Here is a 15,868-nt window from a genome sequence, read left to right as displayed (position 1 = left end):
TTTCCTCCTCCATAAAGGAAGAACTGGGGTCCAGCAGCCATGCTCTGGTCCTGTGAAGGCAGCACCTGCTGTGGCATTGAGGCACCAAAGTCCAAGCAGCTGAGACAGCGTCAGAGCATTAACACTTCTGTTTGAACCATGGTGCATATTTTATCTGCCTGTAAGATATCACTGTTCTCACTGCTCTGGGCCTCTCTTGCTCGTGTTTTTCTGGGGCTGTAGTTTTACCATGTGTCTTTAGGGCTGTGGTTCAAAGTGCATTGCAGAAGCCTGAGGGGATACTGAGGTAAGTTTTATATCTGAATCCCAGAGTACCATCCTCATGGCTGCACAACATGGATTTCTAAGTGTGTTAGCAGTAGCACCAAATTAGTGTCCCACAGCAAAAGCTGGTTCTAGGCTCACAGTTTTCAATCACAACAAGATTAATTTCCTAGTGAATAGTGAACTTTGTGAGCCTTTAGCAATTGAGAAGTTGATTTTAAGTTTATCTTGATGCTGATGCTATCAGTGGAAGAGCACAAGCTGACAGTTCTGCTCTCTAAATCAAAGGGAGTGCATGGGTGGGTGTTCCTGCATCTTCTTTGAAATTTATTCAGTAGCTTGTGATGCTCTGCATTTCCTCATGTGACAAGAATATCAGTCCCCTCTGTTCTTGCAGAGTTTGAAAAAGATGAGGGCTGGGCAGGGATGTGGTGATGTTAGGTATTCTTGAGAGGGGAAGAAGATAAATTGGACATTTCTACTTTCCATGTGTGGTTTATTTTATTGCCAGTAGCTGAAGGTGTTTTAATACCTATTTATATGAATAAGCAAATAGCTTCATTCTGAAGGAATTCTGCATGCCTGCACAGGTCAAATGCTTTTTAACATTTTCAGAAAGTACTTCTCTTGCATACTTCACTGATCCTTTTTGTATTCCCTACAAAATAACTAAGGGATCAATTACTTCTAGTAAAAAAGAGCCCTTGCTTCCTATCCCTTTTCCAGCTCCAGTGGGAAGAGCTGTTGCCTTCTCTGTTCAGTTTGCAGTGGTCAGACTGGGCAGGCTCCAAACATCTGATGGCCACGGGTGTGTCTGGACTCAGAGCCAAGGGGAAGGCACACTGCAGGGGGATCCTGGCTCTGTGTGTGTGTCCTGTGATGGAGTCAGAGCTGAGGGGAAGGCACAATGTGCTGCAGGGGGATCCTGGCTCTGTGTGTGTGTCCTGTGATGGAGTCAGAGCTGAGGGGAAGGCACAATGTGCTGCAGGGGGATCCTGGCTCTGTGTGTGTGTCCTGTGATGGAGTCAGAGCTGAGGGGAAGGCACACTGTGCTGCAGGGGAGAATCCCTGGCCCTGTGTGTGTGTCCCTGTGGTGTGTTCACTGTCACACTGTGCTGCAGGGGAGAATCCCTGGCCCTGTGTGTGTGTCCCTGTGGTGTGTTCACTGTCACACTGTGCTGCAGGGGATCCCTGGCTGTGTGTGTGTCCCTGTGGTGTGTTCACTGTCACACTCTCCTGCAGGGGATCCCTGGCTCTCTGTGTGTGTGTGTGTGTGTCCCTGTGGTGTGTTCACTGTCACACTGTGCTGCAGGGGATCCCTGGCTGTGTGTGTGTGTCCCTGTGGTGTGTTCACTCTCACACTCTCCTGCAGGGGATCCCTGGCCCTGTGTGTGTGTGTGTGTCCCTGTGGTGTGTTCACTGTCACACTCTCCTGCAGGGAATCCCTGGCTCTCTGTGTGTGTGTGTGTCCCTGTGGTGTGTTCACTGTCACACTGTGCTGCAGGGGATCCCTGGCTCTCTGTGTGTGTGTCCCTGTGGTGTGTTCACTCTCACACTCTCCTGCAGGGGATCCCTGGCCCTGTGTGTGTGTGTGTGTCCCTGTGGTGTGTTCACTGTCACACTCTCCTGCAGGGGATCCCTGGCTCTGTGTGTGTGTGTCCCTGTGGTGTGTTCACTCTCACACTCTGCTGTGGGGAATCTGCCCCAGCTGACAGGGCTGCACTGGCTGGGCTTGGCTCCAAGTGCTTCCCAGGACTGCCTGGGCTGGGCCTGCTTGCTCCCAGCTTGGACCCAGTCTCCCACCATCAGTACTTGGTGGCAGAAAGCTGGCCTGTAATTTGCAGTAAGTGCATTCCATCACCTGCTGAGGGAAGCAGGGTGACCTGGTTAAATGCACCAGACATACATTAAATATTGGCTGTCAGTACTCTGCCTGCTGGAATAAGGTGGTTAAATCTTGCATTTGGGGCTCCTGGTGATCAGGAAAGACTCTGCCAGCCAAAAGCAGTACAGCTGTTGTGTCCCCATACCTCTGTGAGATAACTTGCCTCTGAAGTACAAGACAGATGAGAATTCAAGAATTTTAGTGTTTTTAGAGTGGAGTTTATCCTGTGTACATCACCAGGATTATATGCTGCAACTGCTCATAAATTTGCATTCCAGACAGCTGGGTTGTTTGTTTCCAAAAGCAGAATTACAAAGCATAACACTGTCCAAGAGAAGAGCAATAAATTTCACATCAGTGGGCTAATTGTTATATACTTGCCTTTAAGATACACAATAAAGCCATAAATTCATATAAATTTATTGCATTTTGTCTGGAAGGTTGCCCATAATACTTTCCAGGAGTGACAAGACAGATATTTCTCACAAATATATTTGTGATTTTGTTGGTTCTTAGAATGAAATCTTTGGTTCCAGATGCCTGTTTTGATTTGCCTAATAACTGGATTTAGTACCAGTCTAGTTTGGTTTCTTTTTATTCTGTACTGCTAATTATGTGAAAACCAGAAATGGTCTAAAGAACTTCTCACTCTCCTGCCTAGCTAGAAACATCATATTTATGGGCCTCACAGAGTCATAATTGGGAAGATGCATTGAAGTCCTCAGCTTCAAGAGATGCCAACAATTTCTTATGAGACTTTTCTCTGTACTTTCTCCCATTCTTATTGTAATGTTGTGAATCTTTTGTATTTTCACTGACATTACGTTCTCTAGAAAACTAGAGGATACTTTTAAGATTTCTAAAGGCCTTTAATTCCAGAATCCATTAGGCCCAGGATCTGAAGAAACTTAAAATTGATAGCTTGAGGAAGAGTCTTAAGGTTGAAGGCTAATGACTTAAAGACAATCTCAATGTTACATTAATCTAAGAGTATGATCAGAAACTCAGGCAAGAGTTAAGCTCCAAGTAAGATGGGCAGCACCTATGGTGGATGAAAATTAAAATGTAGTGAGTTTTGTCTGTTCTTCTGACAGGTGGTGACAGACACTGGTGACTAAGACAGATTGCCCTGAACTGACACACACATACCTTGTACTCTGGGTATCTCAAGGATTTGTATTATTCTGCTGCTGTTAAAAGCCTGAGTGAATTTCCAGCACTGTCCAAATAAAATTTGCTGTTGGATTCAAATGAACTTCTGTTCTTCCCTCAAAAGCCATCAATAGGCTGCAAAAATTAGGTTCATGTGTGATAAACTCAAATCTAGTCAGAGATGACCTGAATAGACCTAAAAACATTAATTCTGGCATGTTCTAAAGGGTACATATTTTTTTCTACACTATTCTAAAGAGCAGCTGGATGATCTTTCTTGGCTTGAAAACAAAAAGATGTGGCTGCAGGTTTCTGGTTTGGCTTTTCACTGCACTTCCAGGGAATGGGAAAAAGAGAACTGAAAACAACATCCAAGGGTTGACTCTTGACAGACTAAAGCAAACCAAACTGCTTTGAAACTAAATTGGTGCTTCATTTGCTTCCTGTAGTCACAATTGGTTTAATGCAGCTTGACTGGGTTAGTGTCATTCCCAGAAATGCAGTTGTTTTTAGCCAAGGAAATATAAACCAAATTTTGGGTTTCATATGGGAGGTGTGCATATGTTTTTTTGTTTGAGGGGGTTTGTTTGTGTGTTCTTTTGAGAAACAGAATTTGTGACACAAACAAGTCATGGTTTGTGGAGGCAGTGCCTGTGTTATGAAATTTATCCAAATGATCACTGGACTCTGTGCTGAGTCCATTTAGTTTCCCAGACCAGACAAAGTGAGATGTTTTCAGTGCAGTGGAGGTGTTGATGCCAGGCTCCTTCCTATCAGCAGGTGCAGTGGCACATTTCAAATGCAAACTGACCCTGAGCTGCCAGGGCTGAGCCTGGGAGCAGCACCCACAGGTACCCAAGGCCATGGTGCCCCTTCCATCCCTGAGCTGAGCACAGGACTCATTCCTCCCCTGGAGCCCTGGCTGGCCCAGGTGCTGCTCTGTGTGTGCAGGTTTGACCTCACACAGCCAAGGTCCCCCAGCCGTGAGCAGAGCAGGGATGCTCAGGTGTGCAGGGAAGGGCTGGGAGCCCTGTGCCCAGTCCTGCTGGGAACAGCCTGCTTGGGGCTCTCCCTGCCTGAGGAGGCCCAGACAAATCTGTGAAGGGACCTTTTAGCTGTTGATTGTTCTCTTTTGTTTGTTCTCTGCACTCAAGAACCCTGTGGTGTTCTTTTTCCCCTGGGGAATCCCTGTGGGCATTTTTTCTACCACACAGGAACTATAGATAACTGTGGGGATCGCCAATTTATTACAGCTAAATACAAGCAGTTTGTAAAATGGAAAGGGAAATGGCATGCTTGGAATTACTCCAGAGAAAGAGATCAAATGAATAATCTGGCTGAAGGAATGCCTTTTATTTATTGAGGAGCTAAGAGCAAGCTTGCTATTTGGATAGCCTTTGTGGATGGACAAGTTCTGCATATCTTTGAGATCCATAGTGCTCTCAGTATTTGCTGTGGTTTTAAACTGAGAACACCTTTTCTTTGCCCCATGGCATCTTCTGAACTAGCAGCACTGTGAGTTGCTGCAGTACCTGCCAGACCTGTGCCTTTTCTGGAGAATGCTGGGAGTGTGTGAGAACCATGAATTCCAGCAGTGCCAGTGTGCACCATGGAGCATGAGCTGAGTGAGAGCCCAGAGGAGCTGTGGGCAGCTCTTGTGCTGAAAGCCTGTTGATGCTGGAGCATTTGCAGGTCACAGGACCTCTCTGGAGAGCTGCTGCACAATCCCTGCCTCCTCCCCAGCTTCCATGAGAAGAGAGAGCACAAGGAAGAAGCATGAGTGGAGCTTTTTATAACCTTCCAAAACAGAGCAGCTCCTCCTGCTTCTTTTGGTCTGGAAGTGCTGTGTGCTGCACACCTGCAAGCTCCTTGGAAGAGGGTGGGCTTGACTGGGCTCTCCTCAGAGTCTGTTTTGCATTAATCCCCCTCTAAAGCCTTGGTTCCAGCTACTCTTATTTGTTCTGTACTCCAGATTTGCAGTACTGAAATGTTCAGGATTCAGCCAATGATCATATTGCGTTTGTGATGAGATTATTAACTGTGCACAAGATAATTTTTCTCTTTTGGCCCATCTAGACTTCTCTAGAAAGTGAGAGTCCACTTAGGAATAATGAGGGTTTTTAGTTACATAATTACATGCTGGTTTTTTTTCCTTGAACAGTGTTCTGCTTAATTTCAGCATAGAGTTTGATTCCACAAGGGAATAGAATTATGACTGCATGAGCAAGTGCAAATCTGCCATTTCCTAATTTGTGAATGCCTGACTTTTTTTTCCCCCCCAATCTAAATACCTTTCCTGCAATGGAGGAGTTTTTCCCTTTTCTTTTTTTTAAGTGTGGTGTATTTAAAATTTTGCTCTCAATCCCTCCATGAACAAGATGCAAAATTCAAATGTCCTTTCTTGGAAATAAAAAGCTCCTTCTCTTGTGCCTCTTTTCTTTTGGACACTGCATAGGAATGTTAAAGATTAATGAAGTTAATTTGCTTTTTGTTTTCTGTGTGGCATCTGCATTCATAATTGACAAATCTAATACCTCATAAAATTCTTGTCTTACATAAAGCATTATGGAAGGTCAGTTTAATCAAAATAGTTTTTTTTTTAATATCATACCCTGTGATTTTTCATGTTGGGGGAAAAAGAAGAATCAATTTTGTTTAACCCAAAGTAAAGCAAGGAAGTGCTGGAACCATGCTGACAATTTTGTCAGGCTTTCCCCTTCAGAAGTACAAGTTGCTGGATTCCTGAAGGGAACACTTTTGGCATATATGACCAATTAAACTTTCTAAATGCAGATGATTGGAGCCAATTAAAATTCTCAGGACAAAAACAGTTGTGATCACAGGGGACCTGGGAATTCCAGTTCTTGGGGAAATGCAGCTTGCAGTAGTGGCACTGACTGACACATCAGGTTTGTGGTGATGCTCAGGATGATATCCATGATATTAATCACCAAAAAAATCTGGCTTGGCTATTTCCCAAGAGCTCAATGTGTAATCACTCTTGCAGTTTCACTTTGAAAGCATCGGGGGTCATGTCTGTTTAGGTGTGTCCCCTACTCCTGTTACTCTTATTTCAAATTATTCCTTTTCTTCCTGTTTTTCTGAATAGCTCCTCACATCTCTGGGATTGCCCAGCTGCCACACCAGTAACCATCATTGGCATTTAGGCTTCAAAGTGTATCAGGCTTTCAACCTATAGACTGAGATAAGAATGTAACTTGTTTGCACAAAGGGAGCAAAATTCTGTTTCTTGATGGGGACTAGATTCAGAGTAAAAAGCTCCAGTGTGACACAAAAGGAGAAAAACCCCCAGAGCAGCCCTCCTGAGTCTCTTCAGTGATTTCATGCTGCATGTTTGCTCCAGTTGGATATTGCCAATGGCCAGGGCTCTGCACATCATCTTGGACTATTTCTGATGTGAAATCTTTCTGCTCTGTGTGCTTTGTTTCTTTGGCTGTGCACAGTGCCTTGCCCTGCACTCTCACTTTTGCTGGCACAGCTATTTTTGGAGCTGTACTATGACCTGTATCAGAGAAGCCATCCTGCTTTTTTTTTTTTCTTTGATGGATGGGGGTGTGGGCAGAGGAAGGAGATGGAGCTGGTGAGAACACAAGACTCCACCTTGCAGCAACAGCAGTGTCCCCTTGAGTGGGGCCTGTGGCATTTCCTTTGAATGCAAACTCTGAGCCTGTCCAGCTGTTTTAAGCTGCTCTTGGGAGACTTATTACAAGAACATGTCAGAATTTGGTTTTGTGCAAGGGCACAAACTTGGGTGCTTCAGTCAGCATCTGAATTTTGTACAGGAGCTTACAGATTCATGATAATTCGCCTCAGAACATGAGCAAGTGCAGCAAACAGCTCTGAATCATGTCTTGACTTCAGCTCAGCTGAATAGGGTACAAGTTAGGAGGGACTTTGGTGCAAAAGGCTTAAATTAAATAATCTTCCTACTCCCCACCCCCAGCTGGGCCCACTACATTGTGACACATATTTTGTAAGACTGTGCTTGAATCAATGCTAAAAGCCATGGTTTTCATGCACCAGTGGAGTATAGATTTTTATTTTTTTTAAGTTTGCTATTGGAGTTTTGTTTTTTGTTTTAGCTTAGTGTATGTATGCCATGTGCTATGCTTCAGCATACGCTTTCCAAACTCTGTTTTATGCTTTTTGTTGTTTCAGCGAGATTTTATCTCCCATTAGCAAGCTGCTGCCAAGGTGTGGTGACTGACAATAGGAGATCGATGTAAACATTAACAAATGAACTGGGGCACGACGTGGCTGGGCAAGGCCAGCGGCAGAACCTTTGCTCCAGCATGACCCCAGCACCTGCACAGGGGGAGCTGAGGGCAGGGGTTTGCCAGGGCCCTGCACAGGAGAGGGGAACAGCACAGCCAGCCCAAAAACTCCTGGCAGGAGCCTTGGGAGCACTGCCGTGGGTAGTGAGGGTGCAGGGAACAGAGCAAAGCTGGAGGGCTTGCAAGGCAAGGACAGCACTTGGAAGCAGTTTGAAGATCTTGCCTCAGAAAGAGCTCAGTGGCTGGGCTACAACTCCCTTGGGTGCTAAAGAGGGTGAAGAGCTGTGATCCCACACGTTTGAAGCTGGGCTGCCAGCTGCAAGCTTAGATCAGCTTCCCATTAGATTGCACTGTCCTCTTGGTACATACAGGACATCAGTCATTTAGTGCACTGAATGTTTCTGCTTGTTACACTGCTTGCACTAGAAACTAGTGGGACAGTTCTTTCTTTTGTCAGAACTCCCTTCCAGACTGTTTCTGTTAAACTCTGGGAACTGCTCCTGCTGCACCATCTCCCCTGGAAAGCCACGGAACAGCAGAATTGCTGAGCTCTCAGGGTTGGGCATTGCCTGTGCTCACGTGGCAGCTCAGCCAGTGCTGTGTGCTGCCTACTCTCAACTCTACCAAGGGGGGGAAAAAAGCCAAAAACTCTGGACCTGTTAGTAATTCCATCAGATGAGACCATGAGAGATGAAGCATTTTTGTCTACTGAGCATTGAGTGTGTTAGGTGGGGAAAGGGCTGCATGGAAAAATTTTCATTCAGGTGATGGATGGAATACCCAAAAGTTGCTCTTTGTTGGCAGGGAGAAGAGCAATGTCATTCCACTCTTTGCCTACAGGAAAATCCTGTAGGAATGCAAGCAGGAGATAAGTTTAAAAGAATAGAATTTCCCTGCTGATCCCTGCTGCCTTTAAACACAAGCCAGTTGCAAAGAAATTTCTTGTGGAAATTTCAAGTTGTTTATGTTGCTCTGAAATGTGATTTTTTTTTTAAAGGAAGTTAAAAACAGATGAGGTGGAGTGGATGGTAAAAAAATGTTTTTGCAGAATACCAGTATATATTAAGATACTTCTTTATGTTGCTTGCATGAAGCCTGGAAAGAAGCATGAATCACAGTCATCCATTTAGGAGATAGATAGATAGATACATATACACAACCTATTACATCTTTTGTCTTCTTACTGCACTTCCTGACTTGTCTCCTGAGCTAACCCATCAGTAATTTCCCAGTGGTTACTCACGTTTGCACCGTGCGTTCCAGGAGGGCTCCAGGAGCTCGGTCCCCGTCTCTCCCTGTCCCTGTTGGCTCCCCGGGGCACGGAGCGATCCCGGGCTGGCGCTGGACTCTGCTCCCTGTGCAGGGCGAGCTCTGCCTGCAGCGCTGCCAGCTCCGGCAGGGGGCGCTGGCCTGCCTGGGGCTGCTGCCTCTGCCCCAGCCCGTCCCATACACTCTAAAGCCATGAATTCATATACATTTATTGCATTTGGTCTGGAAGGTTGCCCATAATACTTTCCAGGAGTGACAAAAGAGAGATTTCTCACAAATATATTTGTGATTTGGTTGGTTCTTAGAATGAAATCTTTGGTTCCAGATGTTTGATTTGTCTAATAACTGGATTTAGTACCAGTCTAGTTTGGTTTCTTTTGGTTCTGTACTGCTAATTATGTGAAAACCAGAAATGGTCTAAAGAACTTTTCACTCTCCTGCCTAGTTAGAAACATATTTATGGGCCTCACAGAGTCATAATTGGGAAGATGCATTGAAATCCTCAGCTTCAAAAGAAGCCAACAATTTCTTATGAGACTTTTCTCTGTACTTTCTCCCATTCTTATTGTAATGTTGTGAATCTTTTGTATTTTCACTGACATTACGTTCTCTAGAAAACTAGAGGAAACTTTTAAGATTTCTAAAGGCCTTTAATTCCAGAATCCATTAGGCCCAGGATCTGAAGAAACTTAAAATTGATAGCTTGAGGAAGAGTCTTAAGGTTGAAGGCTAATGACTTAAAGACAATCTCAAAGTTACATGCCAAGCTGGAAACACAATTCTGAGCTGGAAAACACTCTTCTATTTAAATAAAAATGTGCTCCAGCTTTGGGAAAGCAAGAGAAAGGAGGGACAAATATTTCATGTTTGTGTCCCGGCCCATTCCCCAGAATCTTAGGATTAATATAAAAAATAAGATTTCTTAAAATCTAGAGGTACAGTTTGTGTCACTGCTTTCTTTTCTAAGTCCCCTTTGGACATGAGGCTGGGCTTGCCAGCACTGTGCTGTCTCCTGAACAAATGATGAGGTTTTACAAGGTTAAGAAGCTTCCACATGTACATTTGTCTGTCCTCTGAGGCCAGTTTCCATCAGTCTTATTCCCATTTCCTAAATCAACTGGATCCCCATGTACTTTTTATTCCCCTGGCCTGCAAATGCAGTTAGAGCAGGATTCTGTTTTCTCACTCTCAGAAGACAGGTGCACAGTATCTCATGCCTTGACCATTTTCTCATACTGAGTGCTTAGATGAACTGATTTGGGTAAAATTTTTCATTCAGAATTGTTTGGGGTTGTTTTGTGTTGTAAAAATGTCAGCTGAAGGTGAGATGTTAGGGAGCTAACATTGCAAAACAAGTCTGAGTCTTATATTGTAGTTTTGCTGTGCTGGTAGGTGCAAGAGTTTGCATCAGAAAGCTCTGCGTGATTGAAATATTCATAAATTTAGGCAAATGTTATAGTATTTTGCTGCCTTAGGGGATATAGTAAATGAAATAATTTAAAGTGTGCAAAGACCAGGGAATAGACTCCCATTCAGACTTGAATGGATATGAAATCAAGTTTCTGCTGTGTTAGCAAAGCTTTTACCTGAAAAACATTTCCTTCTTACTCCGTCCAAGATTGTAAACAAATGGAAGGTTTGTGTCTTTCTAAAGTATGTGTAGTCTTTTGTTTTAAAGTTGTCCTCTTCATATGAAATTAAGTTTTTGGCTTACTTATCTACCTGAGGAGGGTGATCACAGTGTAGAACTTTTTTTTTTGCATCTTTTTCAGGCACATTAACTGGAAAATGTGAAAATGCATTGGCTACATTTTGCATTTTTGTAAAATTACAAAACATGGAATAAAGCCTTGGAAATGGCTCTACAAAAGATGTAAGTTCAATTTTACTTTTTTGTATGATGTGATGGTTAAGGATCTTAATGTAGCTACATTTGTATGTCTCCACTGCAAATACTTGACTAACAATTTAGCCTGCAAGTGATGCTAGGGTAAAGTTTAGTATAAGAGCATTTTTCATGATTATTGGTGTTATTGTAAGCAATTCCAATTTGCCAATATTTAGTTCTGTTTAATCAAAATTAGAGTCTGTTTTTCTGTTACTTTTAAAAATTTTGTAGCATCTAATCTTCCTAATAGCTTCACAAGGTCTCTCAAGATTTTTAAGAGCTTTTGTTTGTTGTGTGGTATTCCTTGTTTTTCCTGCTCCCCAAACCTGTGTATCAGTAGGTTTCATTCTCACAGCCTTGTCCTCTTTTGCTCTGGTGGCTGTGCATTGCTCCAGGTACAGGACAAGTGGAGATTTTGCCTTTTCCAAATGTGTTACTGGGTTTTGTTGGTCAGAATACTATCCTGATAACAGCCCATCTAGAATGTTTGATGACATGATTTAATTTTTGGAAGAGACTGCCTAAGATGGCAAAGGGAGTCAAGAACAGTTCAAACTCAAAAATGGAGAACAAACCCCCAAACTTCATTGACAATATTAATCTAGAATGTGTAAAAATTTGTCTTCCAATAGAATTTATGCTCCTGAAGCTTTCTCTGAAAATTCCCTTCCCCCTCTGATCTTGGTTATTTTCTCAACAATCTAGTGGATTGAAACAAGACCTTGTTCTTATGGAATTATGTATGTGTCAATGTGTAAAAGTAAATGCACTGTAACTTTACAGCTTCCATAATATGGAGGAATTATCCTGGAATAAAAATACTTTGAAAAAGAATCATGGGAGGGGAACGAACCTATTAATCACATTTGCAACATGACAACAGAAGTCAGTGTAGCCCTTTGGATTTCTTTCAGCTGTGTTTCAGATAACCTTGTTTTGCTTCTCACAGAGACCTGATCTTGCCAAGCTAGAGCTTTAATGCAGAGCAGCTGGAAGTAGTTAAACATTGGAAGCACTGCTGATCTGGTGGCATCCTCCAACATGACCAATCCTCAGTAAGTACCATGTGATACAAATTACTTTAAATGAAAGGGAACAGGCTGCTACCTGGAGGACAGTGATGTGACATCCTGGAGGTTTTCTATTTGTCTAAAGATTGTGAGTTAGCAGAAACTCCATGGATGATGCTGTAAGCATGTCTGATGTGTATTACTAACAGCAGTGGCTGAAAACTAGTATGTTATGTTATTTTCAGATCTGTTTATTTCTCTTGCCACCAAATCTGTCTGCCAACACCAGTCTGTTTGCTTTTCTTTTCAATCAAATCAGCCTTTATTTGTCATATAGTCTGTCTAAGAATAAGAAACTCAGTATTATTGGGAGAGGGAAGGTTGCACCAACCCATTTCCTGTTTCTTTTATGCTACTGGAAATTGGATCATTGCATGCTCTTTCATGCAAAACTGAACCAGCTTGGACTTACAGAGGTAGAGGTCCACAGGATGGCATTAAAAGTGAAAAGCAAAGAAAATTCTTGCTAAAATTAGCTTTTACCTCTGTGTTTCTGATTTCAGAATCAGAAGATTCTTGTTTACAGAAGAATGCAGTTCTGTTGGAAGTTAAAGAATCTCATTACTTTCCATTATTAGTTGGACATGAATAAAATAAAAGCTTTTAGGTAGTTCAGATAGTACTTCCTTTTACCTTCTTTTTCTGCCACAGTATGGCACAGCTGCAGCCTTTCCCTGCCAAATAGTCTACATATAACAGCATGTTACTTTCTTGGTAACTCTGGCAGCAGTTAGTTCCTTTTAATTCAAGAATAATGTCTTCCATCTGAAAGAATTAGTCTAATGGTAAGACTCAGATCAGTGGAAACTTTCAGCATAGAACTTTGGTTCCTTCACCCACATTGTTAAATGATATCCTTATACAAGATGTACCAGTTAAGTGATCCTCTGAAGTAGCCTCTTATTTTGGGGGGAAAAAAAGGAACGGCTAACCAGGTTGCTTAAATTGCTGGAAGATTTTAATAAGCTTCTTTAAAATAAAATGCCATTTTGGCAGTCAAATAACACAGGGTGCTAAGAACATTTTAACTATGGAAAAAGAGTATGTTTATACCTGCTGTAAACCTCCGACAGTAGCCTGAGATTTCTTCCAAAATTACCAGGCTCCCCTAGAAGAAAGCTGGATAAGTTTGTGCTTGCACATCCTTGGAATCAAACAGGGCAAGCAGCTTTGCTGGGTGCTGCAAAGATCAGCCCTTGACATGCAGGCTGTCTCCTGAGCCACGTCGTGCTGTGCATAACAGATAAAATTCCTGCAGAAGTCGTATCTTGTTCTGAATGTGGGAGACATACACATTGTCAGACTGTTTTTAGCTGCATGGAGTTCCCATTATTGATAGTGGGCTGCTGTAAGAATACCTGATCAGATTTAGAAGCTGTGCATAAGGTTACTTAAGATAATCTTTATGGAGGAGGCCATAATTCTCCTGAATCACTGTTCCCTTTCAGTACTATTTTGAAATAACTTGTAACAGAATGATCCTTTTTAGGTGAGTGTAACAAAGCTGCCATCCATCAAAACTGTTTGAATCAGTATTCAAATCTGCTGGAGGAGGGGTCTGACTGCACCTAGTAGCTAACAGTTGGTTTGTATATAGTATTAAAAGGCCTAGCTATTCACTGCTCACCAATCTAACTTAAAAAGCAGTGAGTTTTTAGTTGGCATAGTTACACGTCTTCTTTCTGTTTTCCATCAATATTTTCCTTTTGGGCTTGTGCATTTTTTCTCTATTTGTTTATACACAGCCATTTCTATTTAGTGCTTCTGAAGCAGATTCAGCAGAGTGAAAGTTGTTCTCCTGTGTGAGGTTTCTGTTGATTACAGTGAGATCTACTGAAATTTGGAGAGATTTGATCTTCCTCTTTAATGACAACACCTCCTCAATGACCTTGCAGAGGCCTTTGAAGTTGTTGGCTCTTTAGGATTCCATGAAGTTCTTGTCTCTAACTGCCTTTTACTTGCTTGCTCTTTCTATTTGTTTCTGTGTGTATGTGTGTTTATTACTTTTCCAGGCCTACAATTGAAGGCAGTGTTTCAGAAGTTGAGATCATTTCCCAACAAGTGGAAGAAGAGACCAAAAGCATTGCTCCTGTGCAGCTTGTTAATTTTGCTTATCGAGATCTACCTTTAGCTGCACTTGATCTGTCTGTGGCTGGGTCCCAGCTTTTGCCAAATTTGGATGAGGAGTACCAAAGAGAAGGGTAGGTACAAAGGGCAGATTTTTGTCATCTAGTTTTAGGTTGCAGGACTTTCATGACCTGTTAAATAGCAAACCTTGAGCTGGATAAGTGCAGCCAGTTGTCCTTATACTCTGTGTAAAATTATTGTCACAGGAGGGAAGAGACCTTTTCTAATATCACTAATCTGGGCTGGTTCAGAGTTGTTTTATTGTTTTAAGTGGTTCATAGGTACTGTTTGACCACAGTCTGGAAGCTTTATCTCAGGAAAAAAACAGATGAAATACCTGGCCTGTCAGACAAGCAGAATAGTCTGGTGAAAGCTCCTTGAGAAAGGTGTTTGAGGATGCTGAGAGTTGGCTGCTGTGACTCTTGGAAATAACTGTGCATCTCCTGACTGAGAGATAATGGCTGGTACTGCTGATTGCAGGGCAGAGAGTGTACTTGCCACCCAGTAATGTGCATTGGGTCGTGTGCTGATGTGAGAATGTTGTCTTTGGTAATGTGCACAGTATATGCATACTGCTCCTGTTTTCATAGAAAGGTGTTTCCAGGTTCATTGCAATAAAAGATCCTAATCAGTTCATAGCATGTGCCCAAACATAGCCCAGTGTCAGATTATGTAGCACTGATGTCCTACAGGACATTAGAAGTCATCCTTATGCCTGGTTCAGGCTTGAAGTGGCTGTAGGTGCACTGCTGTACTAAATTCTTCATGAAAGATTTGGGTCAGCTGGAGAGAATCCAGAGGAAGGCAGTGAGAATGATTAGAGGCTCAGAAAACCTGCTGTGGAGTACTGATTGGAATAACTGTGTTTCACAAGACAAAGAGACTTTGAGGGGAGCTTCCAAGAGCCTTCAGTGGGGAAGGGAGCAGCCTGGTACTGATCTCCATGATGTTCAAGACAAGAAGTAAAAAGCTTGAAAGCTTGAATTGCAGCAGAGGGCAGTGAGGGCAGCAGAGTGCTGGGGTGGACTTCTGGTGTGTGTGGGAAGGAGGGGATAGAGGTACAATTGCTGGATTGCTGATCAGGAGGGTGCATTTGCCAGGAATGATAACTCTGTGTTTGACATCCCTCGGGACAGAAATGGGCTGGGCACTGGGGCCTGCCCTCCCTGGCTCTGTGCCTGCTGTTCCCCTGGGTGTCACACTGAGCACAGAGCTACTCCTCTGTCACTGAGGTCCTGGGAGAGCCCTTCCCAGTGAGCCATGGAGAATGCCCCCTGCTGAAGGCTTTGAAAGGTTTTATAAGGCCCCATTTATTAACAGCTCAGTACGTTTCAACCTGTGCTCTGTAATCAGCAGAGACCTGCTTGATCTGAGCTCAGCAGGTATTCTGGGGGGTACTCAGGAAGCAAGATGTGGGGAAGGCTCTTGCCTTTAATTGCTTTCCCAAATTGGACTTTATGAGACTTCTCCAAAAGGCTGTTACTGCAAACAAGGGGAAATACATTTCGAGTAGGTTATATAAGTACGCTACAACTGTAACATAAAATACCCTGCATAGCAAAAGAGGCACTTGAAAATTAATTTAAGTATGCAGGTGTAATCCTCAGGCTATTTTGGTGCTGAGTCAGTACCAGTTTAGTTCAAATATGCATTTTTATAGATTTTTGTGATCTGAAACTCAATTCTTCACTGTGCCAAAGGGCACAGGTCTCTCACTATAACCATTTGAGAAGCTTTGCAGTCTTAAACATGGAAACAGGCCTGTCATTCTTTTCCTCAGCAGAGATCTCTCCCTTCACTCAGACTTCTTTTGTGGCTTTGTCAGTCTGAATGGAAATAAGCAGGTGCCCTCCACACCTCCCAGCTGTAGAGCACATTCTCTGAAGAAAGTTCAGAGCTTAAATTTGGGCATACCAAT

At 43.0% G+C, this 15,868-nt stretch overlaps 2 protein-coding genes across 6 annotated transcripts in view; one reads left to right on the top strand and one right to left on the bottom strand.

The window, feature by feature from the left end:
* Positions 1-8,931, bottom strand: part of NRG4 (neuregulin 4) — a 46,873-nt gene extending 37,942 nt beyond the window's left edge. Inside the window, exon 1 of the mRNA XM_063169481.1 lies at positions 8,840-8,931. The gene's annotated coding sequence lies outside the window, so the exon portion shown is untranslated. The remainder of the gene's footprint in view (positions 1-8,839) is intronic.
* The window catches only part of TMEM266 (transmembrane protein 266), a 104,516-nt gene that overhangs the window by 37,719 nt on the left and 50,929 nt on the right, over positions 1-15,868 (top strand). For all 5 annotated transcript variants that reach the window (XM_063169476.1, XM_063169475.1, XM_063169473.1 and 2 more), the window contains 3 exons: positions 10,638-10,738; positions 11,703-11,808; positions 13,836-14,024. In XM_063169476.1, coding sequence (XP_063025546.1) covers positions 11,795-11,808; positions 13,836-14,024 — 203 coding nt within the window. In that variant the 5' untranslated portion in view covers positions 10,638-10,738; positions 11,703-11,794. The remainder of the gene's footprint in view (positions 1-10,637; positions 10,739-11,702; positions 11,809-13,835; positions 14,025-15,868) is intronic.

Source organism: Melospiza melodia, chromosome 15 (assembly GCF_035770615.1).
Source record: "Melospiza melodia melodia isolate bMelMel2 chromosome 15, bMelMel2.pri, whole genome shotgun sequence".
In the NCBI taxonomy this organism is placed as follows: Eukaryota; Metazoa; Chordata; class Aves; order Passeriformes; family Passerellidae; genus Melospiza; species Melospiza melodia.
The sequence above is the reverse complement of the archived record's forward strand: the minus strand, read 5'-3'. Positions and strand labels throughout refer to the sequence as shown.